Source organism: Mus caroli, unplaced genomic scaffold (assembly GCF_978045245.1).
Source record: "Mus caroli unplaced genomic scaffold, Mus_caroli_1 scaffold_1, whole genome shotgun sequence".
NCBI lineage: Eukaryota > Metazoa > Chordata > Mammalia > Rodentia > Muridae > Mus > Mus caroli.
This window is the reverse complement of record NW_028227256.1, coordinates 150,300,561-150,316,697: the sequence shown is the minus strand read 5'-3', so window position 1 is coordinate 150,316,697 and position 16,137 is coordinate 150,300,561. Positions and strand designations below refer to the sequence as shown.

Sequence of the window (16,137 nt, the reverse complement as noted above, 5' to 3'; positions counted from 1 at the left end):
TTAAACTTACTGTCATGCCATATGAAGTTGACTTAAAACATAGTTTGGGCTGGACATGTTGGTGCATGTAATTACAGAAGAGTGGTCAGAGTAAGAGGAATAACCCTGGCTTGGGGTTTAAAAAGCTGTAATTTCACTGTTCATAGTGTCAAAATTATCTTAGTTAGGAACTATCTAGTCTTGAGAGTTTGATGACTTTTGGTTAGAGCTGAGTTGATTGGCATTTAGAATGGATTTAAAGGACATATTTGTCTTTATGGGTGGCTGAGATTTAAAACAAATTCCTGTCAGACAGCCAAAGCATTTGCCCTCTGCTGACAAGTTTTGGGGCTGTTTTTCAGTCTATCTGGTCCAGTTCCATGATGCATCCTGGGCCCTCCGCTCTGGAGCAGTTGTTAATGCAGCAGAAGCAGAAACAGCAGCGGGGACAAGGTGCCATGAACCCTCCACACTGAGGCCACAAGGAGCAACCCAGGGAATGAAGGCTCCATAAACCATGGCATGTTGGGTTTGCAGAACTGGCCCACACAGTCTCTGCAGGTGGCAGCCCTCTTGTCTGTTTCTTGCTGTCGAGAGGGTGTAAGTGTTCCACCAGCCCGCTGAGTGTGCACGAAATGTTCGCAGTGCAACAAAAAGAAAAAACCATCAGGAACTCTCGTTCCCCCGGGGCTTTCCGGAGGGAGAGAGGAGCTGCTGTTTGTCCCACTCGGTTACTGATAGCACGCCTCTCACCTTCTCCACCGCGCATGTCCCCAACACGTGGGAAGTGGAAGCTGAGAAGGGAAGGCAGATGGGAGAAGCCAGTAGGAACTTCTCAGTCCTTTTTTCCTCTTTGGGGAATAAAATAGGAATCCATTATGAGTGCTTTGCTGACTGAGAATGTAGTTGAAATTATTCTTAAACATCTTTTATTATTACTCTCAGTAGCAAAATATCACACTGAATTCTTCCATACACAGGCGTATTTCTAGTCAGTGTGGAGCAAAGACAGTCCCATTTGCTGCTCCTGTGAGAGGTCGGTGGTGACAGGACAGGGAACTGACCTCTTAAGCCAGTGGGAGTGTTTCATAGGGAGGGTACAAGGCCTCTTAGAAGGTTCTGGGAGAGGCCTTCCTCCAGCCTGGAAACTCCAGCAGGAAATGCCCTTCACTCTGTAGGTGCTCGAGCCCCAGTCGAGGATGCAGTGTGGGTAGTGCTGCTGGCCTAGACCAGCAGATGGCTGCTGTACGATTTCAAACTCATGTGGTTGGTTCCTACACTTTACAGTAGCGTAGCAAGCAGTCTCAGAAGGCAGGCTAGTCCATTCATGGCCTGGAACCCATTTTAATAGGTGGATGCTTTCAGTGTGGTTCTTTTTGTTGAGTTGGTTTTTTGTGTCCCCATCTGCTTCCCAGCCTCTTGCATCAGTCTCCACCCTTTAGCCATATGCTGTACCGTAGTCATTGTTTTCTCCCTACCGTGTACAACATCTCGCCAAGAAACAGCAGCATGGGGCCAGCACTTGGGGCCCAAAAGCCAGTCTGAAGAGGAAGGAAGCAAGCAGCAGTGCGAGCATCACTGCAGAGGAGCCGGGCTCTGCCCAGTCACGGGCTCCTGGCCTTCACCTCGAGGATGAAGTTGAAGGCCACAGGGACAGATGCACACTGTGCACAGAAGAAAACACAGCAGATGCCACTTTGGAGAGGGCAAGAGAAAGGAATAAACTCTATTTGATATTTATATTAGGAGGAAAGAGGACTGAAGATGTTCTGTGTAGGAACAGAAGAACGGACAGCATTTCTGTTAGTCATTTCCTGGAAAAGTAATATTTTAATGGGAAATTATGGAAACAATCTAAATGTCCAATTGCTGTGCTAGGGTAGGGATTATTTTCTGGGAGGTGTGTGTATGTGTGTGTGCACGTGTGTGTGTGTGTGTGTGTGTCCCACACATGGCTATCGACTCTCCCAGAGGGCAAGGGCTAAGTGTGGGAATTAGTGTGGAGCTTAGCTGAAGGACAGCTGTAGAGCAAAGCACATCCAGGAGCCCCAGGTGTCACTGGGGTCTGGGCAGCCCCAAAATGAGATGGGGTAAGGTATTGCTCATTGCTCTTCAGAAAGAGTGCTTGAAGCCCCAGGCTTACTCTAGTGCTCTTTTAGTTTGACATGGTATTTGGATTTTTTTTTTCTTTCTTTTTTTGTTTGTTTTTTTGGGTTTTGGTTTTTGTTTTGTTTTGTTTTTGAAAGGTCTGAAAGTGAAACCCTTCACTAAATGGCAAAAGAAACTGTCTGTGCTGCTCCAGTCCCTCCCTGTGTCCATCTTTGTCCTCTCCCTGTCCCTTCCCTGCTACCCAGTTTGTGTATGTAAGCTCTGCATTCAGACAGCTGCAGCATTCCGAGGTTGGAAATGTCGCTGATTCTTGCACCTTAGACCAGCCAACAGGTTTACCAGTTCCCTCCCTGCAGTACCCACTTCCCAGCTATAGCCCCAGTCTGCATGAGAATTTGGTGTTTGGAATGTTTATGACTCTCTCGGGGCGGGGTTCCTCGCCTTGCCATCCTCACTGTGGGGTAATGAAGAAGGGGAGGAGAATCTTTATCAACTGGTTTTGTGTAATAAACTTTCGTGTTTTGTTTTGATTTGATTTGATTTGGGGTTGTTTTCCCCCCCTGTCTGTCTGTCTGTGCAAGATCTGCAGCTGCTGAAATCAGCTTTGCCTTTAATTAAACCGTGTTCTCTCCAACCAGATCTGTGTGTAGAGGATTTATTCTACCTTAAAGGATATAGCAGTAAAAATACAGCTTAGAACTTCAACTGCTCACTTGTCAGCAAGAAACAAAAATGGCCACAACTGGGTAGGCTTGGGGTTGGGTTTTGCTTTTCTTAGCATCCAGTGACTTGTTCTAGAAATGCTAGCTTAAAATGTCTGCCATAGCTGGACAGTGGTGGCTCACGCCTTTAATCCCAGCACTTGGGAGGCAGAGGCATCCTCAGGCCTATGAAAGTACTGAATCTGATGAAAGCCAACAGTGATGGCTGTTGGCGGGTGGGGGGGGGGGTGTTTCTCTTCCTGTTTGTCCCGGGTTTCCAAAGGCATAATAAATGTCCATCTGAGGGACGGGAAGGGCTATCATTCTAAGAGTTTCATTCTCCTTGGGACTGGATGTTGTACTTCATGGGAACCTGAGTCAGTCTGCCTTTAATGCAGCTTAAGTTTTTTAATGAGTTGTCTGTGTATGCCTTCAGGATTACATATAAATTTGCTTTAAGCTTCTGGAACCCAAGCAATTAATAAAGGAACTGTTAGACTTGGACACTGGGTTTCCTGTTTTCCCAGCAGAAAGGTGTGCCCATTGGTGTGCAGCTCTGGGAATTCTTAAGTAAATTCACGTAGCCAGCACACACTCAAACCTTCATTTCCCTTGCAAAAAATTTGTCCCCCCCTCCTCCATCTGTAAGAAAATCTTCTGAGTTGTCATATTGCCATGTGGCAGGTTCAATTTTAATAGGGAAATGGTAAGTTAGTCCACATTTCCAAACTGATGTGTCTGTATAGCGCACAGCAGAGATGGGTAAGTCTTGCCAGGGAAAAAACAATCCTTTTCTTCAGCTTTGAGATCCTAGACTTCTCTGGGAATGCCTTCCAAATTCTTGGCTGCACATCCTTCAACAAAAGCCTTAGGGAAAATGCCAACTTTCCCTTTACACTCTCCTTCCAGCCATTCTTCATTCACTGATAAAAAGCAAAATATACACTGATTACTAAAAACAGGAAAGATTGTACCATCTTGAGTGGTCCATTGACCCCATTAGTCATCCCCTGTTCCCATTTATGGTAGCAAAATAACTGGAAAGTAATTTGAATATCAGACTGACCATCTAACGGGGTTCTGTTGTAGATGTAATAAATACACAGTAAAATGTAGGATGAATAAGACTGAACATGAATCCTCAGGTCATAATTTTTTTTTAAGCAGTTTTATCTGAGCTCTGCTAGAATTCATTTTGATAACATGAAAGGGCATGGTGGTGAGTGCCATAAGGTTCATCAAGGCCTTAAAAATTGGAGCTAGTGATAGGTTTAGTACATTTGTAAAAAATATGCATTATAATAGCTATTTTAGGCTTTTAATGAAATACTTTTAATAGCAGGCACTGTTATTAAATATAAACTTAGGTCTCGCAGTAACTCAGTTACAGCTATTGTCTCCATTTTTACTAAGGACAGGGCTATACAGAGAGTTTAGTCATTCGTCGAATTGAACCACATACGTTCATTATATTATCTAGACAGACCGCAGAGCATTCAGAAGTTATCTTTGGGTATTAGAACCTTCCTGCCTTCAGAAGTTATGCGGTTGGGCAGGGCATAGTGGTACACACATTTAATCCCAGCATTTGGAAAACAGAAGCAGGTAGATTTCTTGAGTTCCAGGTCAACCAGGGCTACATAATGAAACCCTGTCTTAAAAAATAAAAACACTATTGCATATGCCAGAAAGATTTTGCTGAAGGGACCCTGTTATAGCTGTCTTGTATGGGGCTATGCCAGTGCCTGACAAATACAGAAGTGGATGCTCACAGTCATCTATAAGATGGCACACAGGGCCCCCAATGGAGAAGCTAGAGAAAGTACCCAAGGAGCTGAAGGGGTCTGCAACCCTATAGGTGGAACAACAATATGAACTAACCAGTATCCCCAGAGCTCGTATTTCTAGCTGCATATGTAGCAGAAGATGGCCTAGTCAGCCATCACTGGGAAAGGCCCCTTGGTATCGCAAACTTTATATGCCCTAGTACCAGGGAATGCCAGGGCCAAGAAGCGGGAGTGGGTGGGGAGGGGAGCAGGGCGGGGGGAGGGCATAGGGGACTTTCGGGATAGCACTTGAAATGTATATAAAGAAAGTAATAAATACAATAAAAACAAAGATGAATAGTGTGGGAGTGTGAGTAGGCATTAGTTCTCCCCAGCTTTTCTCTGGAGACAAGTGCAAACCACTATCTTCATGTTTCCTGTTTGTAGGTGGGTATGGGTTGGAAGCATCTTGTTTGCCTGGGTTTTAAGAACATCTTAGCCAATGTCTGTCTGCAGAGAATCCCAGCAAGTCACAAACACATTAAAGTTTAGGAAATACTTCATAAATGGAACAAACCATTCGTGACTGTTGGGAGCAGTTGAACTCACAGCTTCATGTATGGCGAATTCTGTCTCCCATAGTTATCTTGAGTTCCCAGCTTAAACCCAGGACTTCCATGAGTCATGGGATAGTGTCTATGAAAGGTTTTTCTTGTATCACAAAGTGGTGCAGAGTTCTTAAGCCTAATCCTTACTGATTTCCCAATTTCCTTTGAAAGAAAACTTTTTCTCTACTCTCTCCAGATAAGCTTCAAATCTCACGTGGTCTATTGAAATCACTTACTCTAATCAGCTGTATACAACTATGCATTACTTTTTTTAGATTTATTTTATGTATAGGAGTACAGTGTAGCTGTCTTCAGACACCCAGCAGAAGGCATCAGATCCCATTACAGATGGTTGTGAGCCACCATGTGGTTGCTGGGAATTGAACTCAGGACCTCTGGAAGAGCAGTCAGTGCTCTAAACTGTGGGCCATCTCTGCAGCCCCTGCTACTTTGCATTACTGTTGCTCAGCATCCTTAAACAGATAGAAAACTAAGACTCCCCTGAGTTACAGCAGTGCCTCCTGAGCAGTTAGACCAGGATCACCTGGGAACTGCTTAGAAGTGCAGATGACCTAGACTCTGCGAGATCTGATCCAAAAAACTTACCCCGTCAAAGGATGCTTAGGCATAATGAACTTTGAGAATCACCAAAGACTTCTTCAGTGACTGCTTCACTTTTGTGTGGGGAAGAGATTGGTGTGTGTGTGTGTGTGTGTACAAGTGAGAGTGCACATGCATATGTTGTATGAGCCTCTGCACACACAAGGGTCAGGACAAGTTGAGTGTCCTACTCTATCTGTTGTTCCTTTAACATGGACTCTCACTAAAGCAGCAAGCCCCACCAAGCAGCCTGTCTCTGCTCTCAGAGCGCTGGAGTTAGAGGTATAAATGGTGGCCACACCCAGATTTTCACATGGATGGTTACCCTTCCTGCCCATGTCACCGTGTAATCCCTAGGTTCCTAATAGTCAGGTAAGTCACTGACAATTGGCTGCCTCTGCAGCAGAATGGGCCTCCCCTTCTCTCTGGAAAGTACTTGATGGTTTCTAGCAGAGACAGAATAATTCCAGCCAGTTACATTCTGGAACAGTCAGTATGTTGTCGTCATTTTGTGCCTAGTAAAGTCAAGCACAGGAGAAAGCCACACACTTGCTTTTGCTTCCTCTTACCAAAATCTAGGAAGTCAGTTGAAACCATTGGCTAAGAGTTGTTTTCCTTTGTCTGCCCTTTGGTTTTGCTGATACATGCATGCCTCTGGTTCTGTGGCCTTGGGGTAGCACTTACCATGTGACAGTACCAGGATTACATCTCCTTCCACAAATTCCAGGTCTTCTGGCTGGGCAGCCTCATAACTGAAGATTGCTACCACCTGGGTCCCCTCCTTAGGCTGAGGCTCTGTAGTCTGCTTATTGGCATCAGAGCTGTCCCTTTGCTTGGGTTCATCAATAAGACCTTGATCACCCTGAAATGGTAAAGGGCCTGTTAAATTTGCTCATTCATAGCCAGCAAATATTGAGAACCACTAAAGGAAGCAATTGAGGCTCAATACTTCCCTATAGGCCTAACACATTCTATGAATACTGAATGTTTGGGTAAATGAAAGCAAAATGTGTGCAGAGCCCTATGTAGCCTTAAATTGCCTTACATAATAAACCTTAACAACAGACCCAGGGTAGAATAGGCATTGTTCTTTTCAGATTGGGAAATAATTTGAGCCACAAATAAATGGCAGTCTGTGATATAAATTCAGCTAGTTTTTATCATATTGGGGGGGGGGGCAAATCAGAGGACAACTTGCACAAGTCACTTCTACTATGTGGGTTCCGGGCTCAAGTCATCAGGCCAGACAGCAAATGGCTATTCCTACTGATCATTCTCCTGTCCTTAACTAAGCTGGGCATTGAATTCACCCCTTTTCCATAGCACAAGCACTAAAGATCTATCTCAAACCTACTGAGACAGCTTTCCTAAGAGCTAGCTCTAAGTAGTTCTGATACTCTAAAGCTTCAGGGCTCTTGAGGAGCTCAGGGCTGCCTGGAAGTCCTATTTCTTGGTGTAGCTTCATGCCAGTCCTTGACCCAGTCAGTCTAGTGGAGGCAGCTGTAGGCTTGCTGTGCACTTCTGGGTCCCACTCATCCGAAGTCCTCAATAACTGCTATCCGATGCCTGCTATAACTGGATGAGCCTGTAAGCCACAATGTCCCCATCACAAAGCCAGTGTGTGACATGCAGGAGATGTTAGAAATGGCCTTAGGTGCCCGGCTCCCTCCACTCACCACTGTATGCTCACACCAAAGAGTCAGGCAGTAGTTTTTCACTTGGCCCCAGGCGTCCTTCATGCTTTCTTCCGACAGGAGCAGAAGCTGGGGGCTGTCCCGACGCTGGTAGCTGGTAGGGATGATGAGTAAGGACCAAGGCAGAAAGCATCAATACAGAAAACATCCCATAGCCAGTCCTCTGTATCATACAAGACCCACCCCATCATCCACCCCTGCTGCAGCATCCCCAGCTCCCGGCTTCATGGGGTTTACCTCAGTTTAGTGTGTTCTGGCGAGAGCTCCAGCTTCTTAGACACCATGTTCCGAAGCTGGCTGAAGGGGAGGCCGAGCTGCGTCTCCATGACCACTGTGTATTTGTAATGCACCTTGAGCATGTAAGGCATAGGCACGCTGAGTTTCACTTCCTGAGGCAGGAGGAAGGGAAGACTACCTTAGCGGCTGAGGTTGTTGACAGCATCCTGGACCACCACAGCCTTCCACCACTTTGTGTATGGGCACCAGGAGTGCCCCAGGGAAAAGGGGGATGTTTAATAAACAGCTGGTTTTTACCAGTTAATAATAAATCTAATACGTTAAAAAAATCAATATACAACTGTATATTAATAAACAGCCCATTTCTGCATTCCCTGAGAGGTCTTCAAGGGCTCCAATCCAACACACTGAGACAGAAGTTTCTACTGAGCTATGTGCTCAGCTAGGGGCTAGGATGACGTGTATAGATGGAGAGCCAGGTAGCAACTGGTTCAACCCTTTCATTGATATTCCATATTCTAAGAGATACCCCACGCTAGACAAGCCATGCTCACTCATCTCCACTTGGAAACAAGGAAAAACTTACCTTGGGCTCTTCTTTTTGCTTGTGGCCTAAATGGAAAAGGAGATGGTAAATGAACACTCATAGTGGCACCTGCCACCCACAATGCCCATCTCCCTACCCTTTAACATCCGGGGTGGATCTAGAGGAGCACAGAGAGCACAAATGTGTGAGCAGAGCTGGTGTCTGCTTCCAGGGAACTGCAGGTAGGTAACTATGAGGACTGGCTCAAAGGCCAGCTAAGCCCGGAGGATCCAAGACAGACAGAGGGAAGACAGACGTGTGATAGCCCCAGGCCCCAGGCAGAAGCACCAGGAAGATGATTACCATTTCATGGCCCTGTTTTGTGTATGTTTATGGTCTAAAGTGCACAATTTGTTAGCACAGCAGTATGTGTATAAGAGAAGTCTGAGACTGTTTACTACTGAGGATGTAAGAACCTCTCTGTGCAACTGATTATTCGAATCCCTTGGGAACTTTTGCTAACATCAGTCAAAGGCCTAGGAGCCTGGTACTCCAACCTTTTCAGTGTGTGTCCTCCAGACAGAAAAGGTAAGAAAAAAACTATGAGGGACACTGGCTGGGGCCACCGAGGCATTTACATGTGGAGTAGGTGATATCTATCAAGGGCAGATGATCTGGATGAGATGTGCACTCTGTAGGCAGAAGCCATGCTTGTTCCCAGGGGACTTCTATCCAGGTAGGCTCGATCATGGATCTCTACCTTATATTTAAGTGGCTCTCAGGGGAGGAGGGGTAGAGAAGAATCCAAATACATGAAGTAAAATGTAAGTAGCTGATGTGTTGTTTCCATTTAAAATGTTTGTCTTACTGTGTGCATGTGATGCAAGGGCACATGCCCTGACATGCACCGAGGCCAGAGTCCAGCTCCTTTGTGGTGTTGATTCTCCAGTTCCTGTTTTATGGAGGCCCTGTGAATGCACTCAGGCCACAAGGACTGTGCAGCAAGCGTCTTTGACTGTGGAGCCACCTGGCTGGCCCAGAGCTGCTGGGTTTAAGTGAAAAGTGTTGTGGCACTCAGTGTACCCCACCTCCAATTTCTCTGTAGGTCTGCAGCTTTCCAAATAAGTATGCAGGGGAGGGCCACCAAAGCAGTTTTTGGTCATCAGGTGGTTGTGCACAGGATGACTCTGTCATCTACACGAGAATCTGCTGAAGCTCACCAGGAACAAAGAGTCATCATTTTCCCACCCCAGATTATGAGAAGTCCTTCTGGGAAGATCTCCCATCCATACCATCCAGTGGTCCTTTGTTCAAGCCCTGGGGGCTCTGCTCTGCAGACATGTGCAACTCAGTGGTTTGACAAGAGCTGAGGTGTGAAAATGTGCTTGCTGCAGCCTTTTTCCTCCCACTGGCTTTAGGTAGTTAGCAAAGGATCACCTGGTGACTGCTCTGATGATGGCCACTGGTGGCCCCTTTACCTGCACTCATTTCTAAGCAGGTGAGGGCAGGGCACTGCCATCGTGTTTCAGTGGGATGATGGATGGTGCAGGCAAGACAGGGCTCTGGGGAAATGTAGTCATAAAGCAAGGTGCATGCTGGGTAAAACAAGGAGCATGCTAGGTAAAGCAAGGTGCATGCTGGGTAAAACAAGGAGCATGCTAGGTAAAGCAAGGTGCATGCTGGGTAAAACAAGGAGCATGCTGGGTAAAACAAGGAGCATGCTAGGTAAAGCAAGGTGCATGCTGGGTAAAACAAGGAGCATGCTAGGTAAAGCAAGGTGCATGGTATGCAAAGAAACGAGATTTTCCTAAATGGCTCTGAAAACAGCTGTCTGTTTTCATGAAGCATCTGAGAGAGAGAGAGAGCTCCTTCCCCAGGGCCACCAACCTGGTGACAACTGGAGTCTTCCTGGGGGACTAGAATTAGGAGGTGGTGGAATATCAGATTCCGGAGAGGTATCTTCCTGGAGGTGACAAGAGGAAACAAAAAGGTCAGACAAAAGCACGAGAGGGTTTCCTTGGAAAGAAGCTAGATGCAAATGGCTTCCTAAAGTGGAACGCTATGACACAGGAAAGGAGACTAACTCTCAGGAGCAACAAGAACCCTAATGCCCACATACAAAACCCTTTGCCATCTTTCCGGCCATGTTGAAAACCCACCAGCGTCAGGTGACACGGCACGCTTCTGTCTCAGCTGCAGGGTGTACTGAGAAAGGGAAAATTCCATTTCCCTTTGGCAGGACATTTTCAACTTCAAAGCACCTCAATTCTATGACTCAGCACACGCTGTTCGTCAGTGTGAAGAGAGACTATAGGCTGTCTGTCATCAGAGTGCCATGTAGCTAAGGATGACAGACTTCTGATCCTCCTGCCTCCACATCCCATATGTTAGGAGCATATGGCTTCCCGGCTGATTTGTTCCGCACTGAGGATTGAGCCCAGGGCTTCATGCTATGCGAGTGCTCTCCCATTGGAGCTACATCCCCAACCCTTACTTTCCTTCTCAGTGGCACTGTACCAACCAAACAAGCTGACTCTTCTCCCTGGTGAAGAGACGGGCTTGGGAATACCTAGCCCTAAACCTTTAAGCTTTGCTGCCTATGTCTCCCTGACCAGGAGGACTAACAGAGGTGGGCCAGTCCAGTAGAATAACTGTTGCCTCCACTCGACACAGGCTCAGCTCTGGGCATCTGATACCAGCTTGAGTGGCCCAGAACTGTTGAGTCTTCCTTCTATGACATCCCTTTCAACTCTAGAGAGTTGTGTGAAGGGTGAGAGAGACAGGCTAGGCCTCAGCACAACAGTACCTGGGGCTGCGACTGAGGGTGAATCCGAAGCTCAACTGGCTCCAGGTAGTTGCAGGGGACAAGCCCCTTCTGCAGTGTCACATTCCAGCATCCAGAAGGGAAAACAAAGACCCATTAGTACCCAGAACCAGAACATAGAACAGCCTGCAGCCATGGGTAGAAACAGCACACAGATGATGACCGTTAGGAGTTCTGCAAATGATGCAGCAGATACTGTCTCTATGCCCTTAGCATCTCCCCGGAGCCCCGAACCACCACCCCCACATACCTGTCCATTGAACATGACTGTGGCCCAGTTATCACTGCCCTTCTTCAAGACAAAGACGATGTTCCCGGGCATGACCTGTAGCTCTTCTGGCGTCTCTGGCACAAAGCCAAACAATACACGGTGTGCCTCACCTTCCAGAGCCCTGAGGGGTACACAGAAGACTGAGCCCACCATTCAACTTGGACCATATCCCCTTACTGGGGAAGCACTTGAGGCCAGAGACTTAGCTTGGCACTCACTCTAACTCCACATCTTACTGCCTACAAGACCAGTGTGGGGTGCTGCCACCCAGGACCCCAAGAAGACGAGGCAAGAACAGCATGTGAGTGTGCTCTGTCACACTCAGGAGTTCCCCTTCTTCCAGGGAACACCACGATGGGATCCAAGAACCCAAGAGTTACATTGTAACTCTTGTAGCCTGTGGTGTGGCAGCAGGTCCAGAATTCCTTTCCCTTAGCACTTGCTGGCCTGTACTTTCAGCAATCCTCCTGTCTCTGCCTCTCAAAGGTGGGGATCAGAAATGTGAGCCTCCGCTGGGCGGTGGTGGCACATGCCTTTAATCCCAGCACTCGGGAGGCAGAAGCAGAGGCAGGCAGATTTCTGAGTTCGAGGCCAACCTGGTCTACAGAGAGAGTTCCAGAACAGCCAGGGCTACACAGAGAAACCCTGTCTCGGGTGAAAAAGAAAAAAAGAAATGTGAACCTCCAGGCTGGAGAGATGGCTCAGTGGTTAAGAGTATTGACTGCTCTTCCAGAGGTCCTGAGTTCAATTCCCAGCAAGCACATGGTGACTCACAACCATCTGTAATGGAATCTGATGTGTGTCTGAAGACAGCTACAATGTACTCACATACAAAAAATAAATAATTATTAAAAAGAAAAGAAAAAAGAAACGTGAGCCTCTGTACCTTGCTCATTGACCTGTTAAGTCAACTTTCAGTTTTGAACCTACAAGACAACTTTATAGCTTTGGCGTAAACAAATTGCAGGTACTACCCTTGCGTTTTGGGTCCATTGTTAATGAACACAGAGGGTACTTGAATAAGCACCATGGCACTGTGCCAATCCTTCCCAAAAGATAATATCTTTACTTTATTTTATTGAACTTGCTTCATTTCTATTTTTCAAAGCTTTAGTTATCATGTCTGGGGGCATATTGCTGCAGTGCACAAGCGGAGGTTAGGGGACAGTTCTGCGCTGTCATTTCTCTCCTTCCACCTAGATGTGAGTTTGAGGCTCTAGTGCAGTCAGTCACCAGGCTTGCACAGACAGCTCCTCCCCCTTCTGAGCGTCTCATGACCAGGGTTTTGGTTTTGTTTGCTTTGCTTTAACTAACATACACAGTATTAGATTTCATGCTGGCATTTTTTTTTTCAAATGAAATTTGATTTTGTTGATCTTTCCTCCCTCTCTTTCTCTCAAACCCTACTCCCCCTGCCCCGGGACCTTTTACTTACACACACACACACACACACACACACACACACTCCTTCCACTTTCATGTCACAGGTGTCCCATCACCCTGTTCCTCCCTTTCTTTAACCTTCCTTCTCCTGGCCTGACAGCCGATCCTGTGTGGACATACGGCTACTGAGTGGACAGATGGCAGATGGCACACAGTGAGGCTATATATCCCTGAGGATCCCAGGCGGGTGGGATTGTTTCACGCTGCTCAGAATGGAAAGCAATTTAAAACTTCTTAGAGTTGTTTCTTTGCTTGTTTTTCAGACAAGGCGGGGGAGGGGGATGGATATTTGGCTCTAGCTGGCCTATAACCGCCCCCCACCATGTACCTGAGGCTGGCCTCAACTCTTATCCTCCTTTCTCCCCTAAGGAGGGAGTCAGTTCTCAGGTCTTGCCTTCTAAAGACAGGAAGTATGAGCAGGGGAGTAACATAGGTGGAAGGCAGTGAACACCAGGGGAGAGACCACCGCAGACAGCCTTGTGGGAAGGGGATGGAGAGCCAGGCAATGGAAGGCACAGTGGAGAAACTGCAGCACTTTGCTTTATGTTAGCCATGTCCTTTCCCCTTCATTGACCCCTCAAGGTCCCATTACTTCTTCACTCCTGGAGAGTCTCTGTCCATGTTGCCTCAGTGTGTGAGGGAAGCTGCCTGCGAAACTACCCATGCATGGGATGGGGATGTTCGTTCTGCTCAGCCCTGCCTGACGTTGTGGGGGATGCAGCCTCTTCAGTTTAGAGAATTGGGGCATGAGCTCCTTCAAGCCCTTCTCTTTGGGATCACCTGTAGCCACCCCCCCCCACACACACACACACTTTTCCTGACCCCCTTTATTGGAGGGGGGAAGAAGGCTTGCTTTGTTCCTTAGAAGGATTTTGTTTGTTTTTCTTCTTTTTTCTTTTTTGGTTTTTCGAGACAGGGTTTTTCTGTATAGCCCTGGCTGTCCTGGAACTCACTCTGTAGACCAGGCTGGCCTCAAACTCAGAAATCTGCCTGCCTCTGCCTCCTGAGTGCTGGAATTAAAGGCATGTGCCACCACGCCTGGCTAGAAGGATTTTTTAGCTGAGATTAGGCCACTCTGCTTCTCGGGTTTACTGAGTGACTTCCTTTTCTTGAGTCTTTCCCCTTCTTTAGAAAAACGCATGTCAATGGTGAGTGACAGCGTCCACACAGGAAGGAGACTCTGTGATAGCTTATGAAATCTAGAGAGCTTCCAGTGAGCGGGAGGGGGGGTGGGGGTGCACTGTAGTCAGTACAAAACTGACCTCTAACCTCTGACCTGGGCTTTACAGCAATGACCTCCCATTGTAAGGTGGCCACGCCCACTGGGACACCAGGTTGCTGCAAGTGGTCTCCTCAGCTCAATCGCATCATTTGGGTCTAACCTTAGACAGGAGAAGCCTACCATCCTTTACATCCTTACAGCCGTCAGGTCAGACGTAGAGTGAGGGTATTCCGCATGCAGACCTAAACCTAACTTACCTGAAGATTTCGGGGGTTTTGGGTCTGGGAGGAGGCTCTGCTGACTGTGGAACATTCAGGAAAAATGAAGAAGGGGAGGATGACAAGAGAAAGAGTGGGGAGAGGGAGAGAAAACAAACTGTTAATGGTACTTTGGAATACTGCTCCAGATTCAAAAACAAAGACTTCTTTTCTGGGTGGTCTCTGGGGCAAGGGCACAATTCGGGAAACCGAAAGCCTGCCACCCACCTGGGCCTGACCCTCGCCAGTGAAGCTGCTGCATGCTCCAGAGCAGGTGTCTGGAGAAGGTTTTATTGACCCCGAGCCTCAACTAGACCCTTCCCCAGTATTTTCCAAAAGTGCTGGTCTACAATTAATGTTTGCCACAATATGTGACATTTCTGGATATTTAAAATCAACTCAGCATCCACTGGCTAGACAAGAGTCTCTCGAGCTGGTGAGATGGCTCAGCGGTTAAGAGCGCCGACTGCTCTTCCAAAGGTCCTGAGTTCAAATCCCAGCAACCACATGGTGGCTCACAACCATCCGTAACGAAACCTGATGCCATCTCCTGGAGTGTCTAAAGACAGCTACAGCATACTTACATTAAATAAATAAATAAATAATTTTTTTTTTAAAAAAAAAGAGTCTCTCTTTAATGTATATTCCCTGTTCTGCACTGAATGCCATAGAGTCTGTCATCTGGGACTTTCCTTCCTTGTCCTCTAGCTGGGCTGAGCCTGGGACCACAGCCAGCCTTTCTCCAACTTTAATGCCAAAAGGAGACAAGGGATCTAGACGCTGGCCCTCTTTCTGCCCCTGTGCTCATCCTGTCCCCACAGCCCAAGCACAGGTCATATTACAGTCAAGGCGGCAATCGTCTTGCCCCATATTTGGGGTGAGGATCAGTGCTACCCCAGAGACTGTATATATGCAGATGGCAAGAAGGTGATGAGGTCCAAGGTCCTTTCCTTTGCTAGTGCTGATCCCTCTTCTTACCCGTCACCCTGTCACCCTGTTATGCAACCAAGCTTGAAGTCTCCTTTATCTACTTCACTGTCTTCCTGTTACAAGCTTTGTCTCTGTCTCTGAACCGACTGCCACATGCCATCAGGGACCACCTCTCTGAGCCAAGCTTGGGCTGGCAGCCCAAAGGAATCTCTTGTACAGGAGCAAATGGACAGTGCCAAGAAAGTCAAAGCCCCCAGGCTCCAAGCCCTGGCATCCTATCCCTTGCAACTCACAGGCCTGCACCCATGGAGAGGCTCATTACAAAACTTCCTCAGTGCAGAGGCTGTGCAAGGTCCCATGAAGTGATCAGCGGATCTCTAAGGACCACCAGCAGAGGACGGGAGACAGAACTGACAGGGCCGGCTCCCAGCCAGCCGTGTAAACTGGGACTGAGAGTAGGGGTCAGAGGCTCAGCTATGCTGAGAGGCGGCTGGACCCTTGTGATCAGGTTGTCAGACCAGCTCCTCTTCTCGGGGTCTACTTCCCAGAGAGAGCCAGTCTCACCTGCGGCTGCAGAGGAGCGAAGCCAGAAAAGTTGTCTTGGTGAACCACAGATGCTACAACCTGAAACAGACAAGAGGGTGAGTGTGCTGCTGCCAGGCTCTGTTTGCCCGGTGCTGTGTCTTTCTGGAAGACCTCCTCTTTCCTCAAACCACAGAAGCCGTTGTCACTCGGGTAGCTTCTGGAGGGAGATGGGGGTCAGGCACATCTTCTGGGTTAGAACTCTCACCCTCTCTTTTAGTTAAATAAACAAACAATTTGAAAAATTGCTGGCATTCATACAACATCAAATCATCAAATTGACCATTTTAAGTGAAAATTTCTGTGGTATTTCATATACCCACAATACTTTGCAATGCTAAATGTTATCTGGTGCCAAGACATTTTAATCACCCCACAAAAGAAAATG

The 16,137-nt window shown here is 47.3% G+C and overlaps 2 protein-coding genes across 7 annotated transcripts in view; one reads left to right on the top strand and one right to left on the bottom strand.

The window, feature by feature from the left end:
* Smg7 (SMG7 nonsense mediated mRNA decay factor) overlaps nt 1–2,725 on the top strand; it is a 63,780-nt gene extending 61,055 nt beyond the window's left edge. For all 5 annotated transcript variants that reach the window (XM_021177439.3, XM_021177360.3, XM_021177892.3 and 2 more), the window contains one exon: nt 342–2,725. In XM_021177439.3, the coding sequence (XP_021033098.1) occupies nt 342–455 (114 nt within the window). In that variant the 3' untranslated portion in view covers nt 456–2,725. The remainder of the gene's footprint in view (nt 1–341) is intronic.
* Nucleotides 2,726–3,070: 345 nt separating this feature from the next.
* The window catches only part of Ncf2 (neutrophil cytosolic factor 2), a 33,567-nt gene continuing 20,500 nt past the window's right edge, over nt 3,071–16,137 (bottom strand). For both annotated transcript variants that reach the window (XM_085841976.1, XM_021165728.2), the window contains 10 exons: nt 15,732–15,791; nt 14,238–14,281; nt 11,295–11,436; nt 11,027–11,095; nt 10,108–10,183; nt 8,281–8,306; nt 7,695–7,846; nt 7,440–7,551; nt 6,448–6,625; nt 3,071–3,712 (listed from right to left, as the gene is read on the bottom strand). In XM_085841976.1, the coding sequence (XP_085698102.1) occupies nt 3,600–3,712; nt 6,448–6,625; nt 7,440–7,551; nt 7,695–7,846; nt 8,281–8,306; nt 10,108–10,183; nt 11,027–11,095; nt 11,295–11,436; nt 14,238–14,281; nt 15,732–15,791 (972 nt within the window). In that variant the 3' untranslated portion in view covers nt 3,071–3,599. The remainder of the gene's footprint in view (nt 3,713–6,447; nt 6,626–7,439; nt 7,552–7,694; nt 7,847–8,280; nt 8,307–10,107; nt 10,184–11,026; nt 11,096–11,294; nt 11,437–14,237; nt 14,282–15,731; nt 15,792–16,137) is intronic.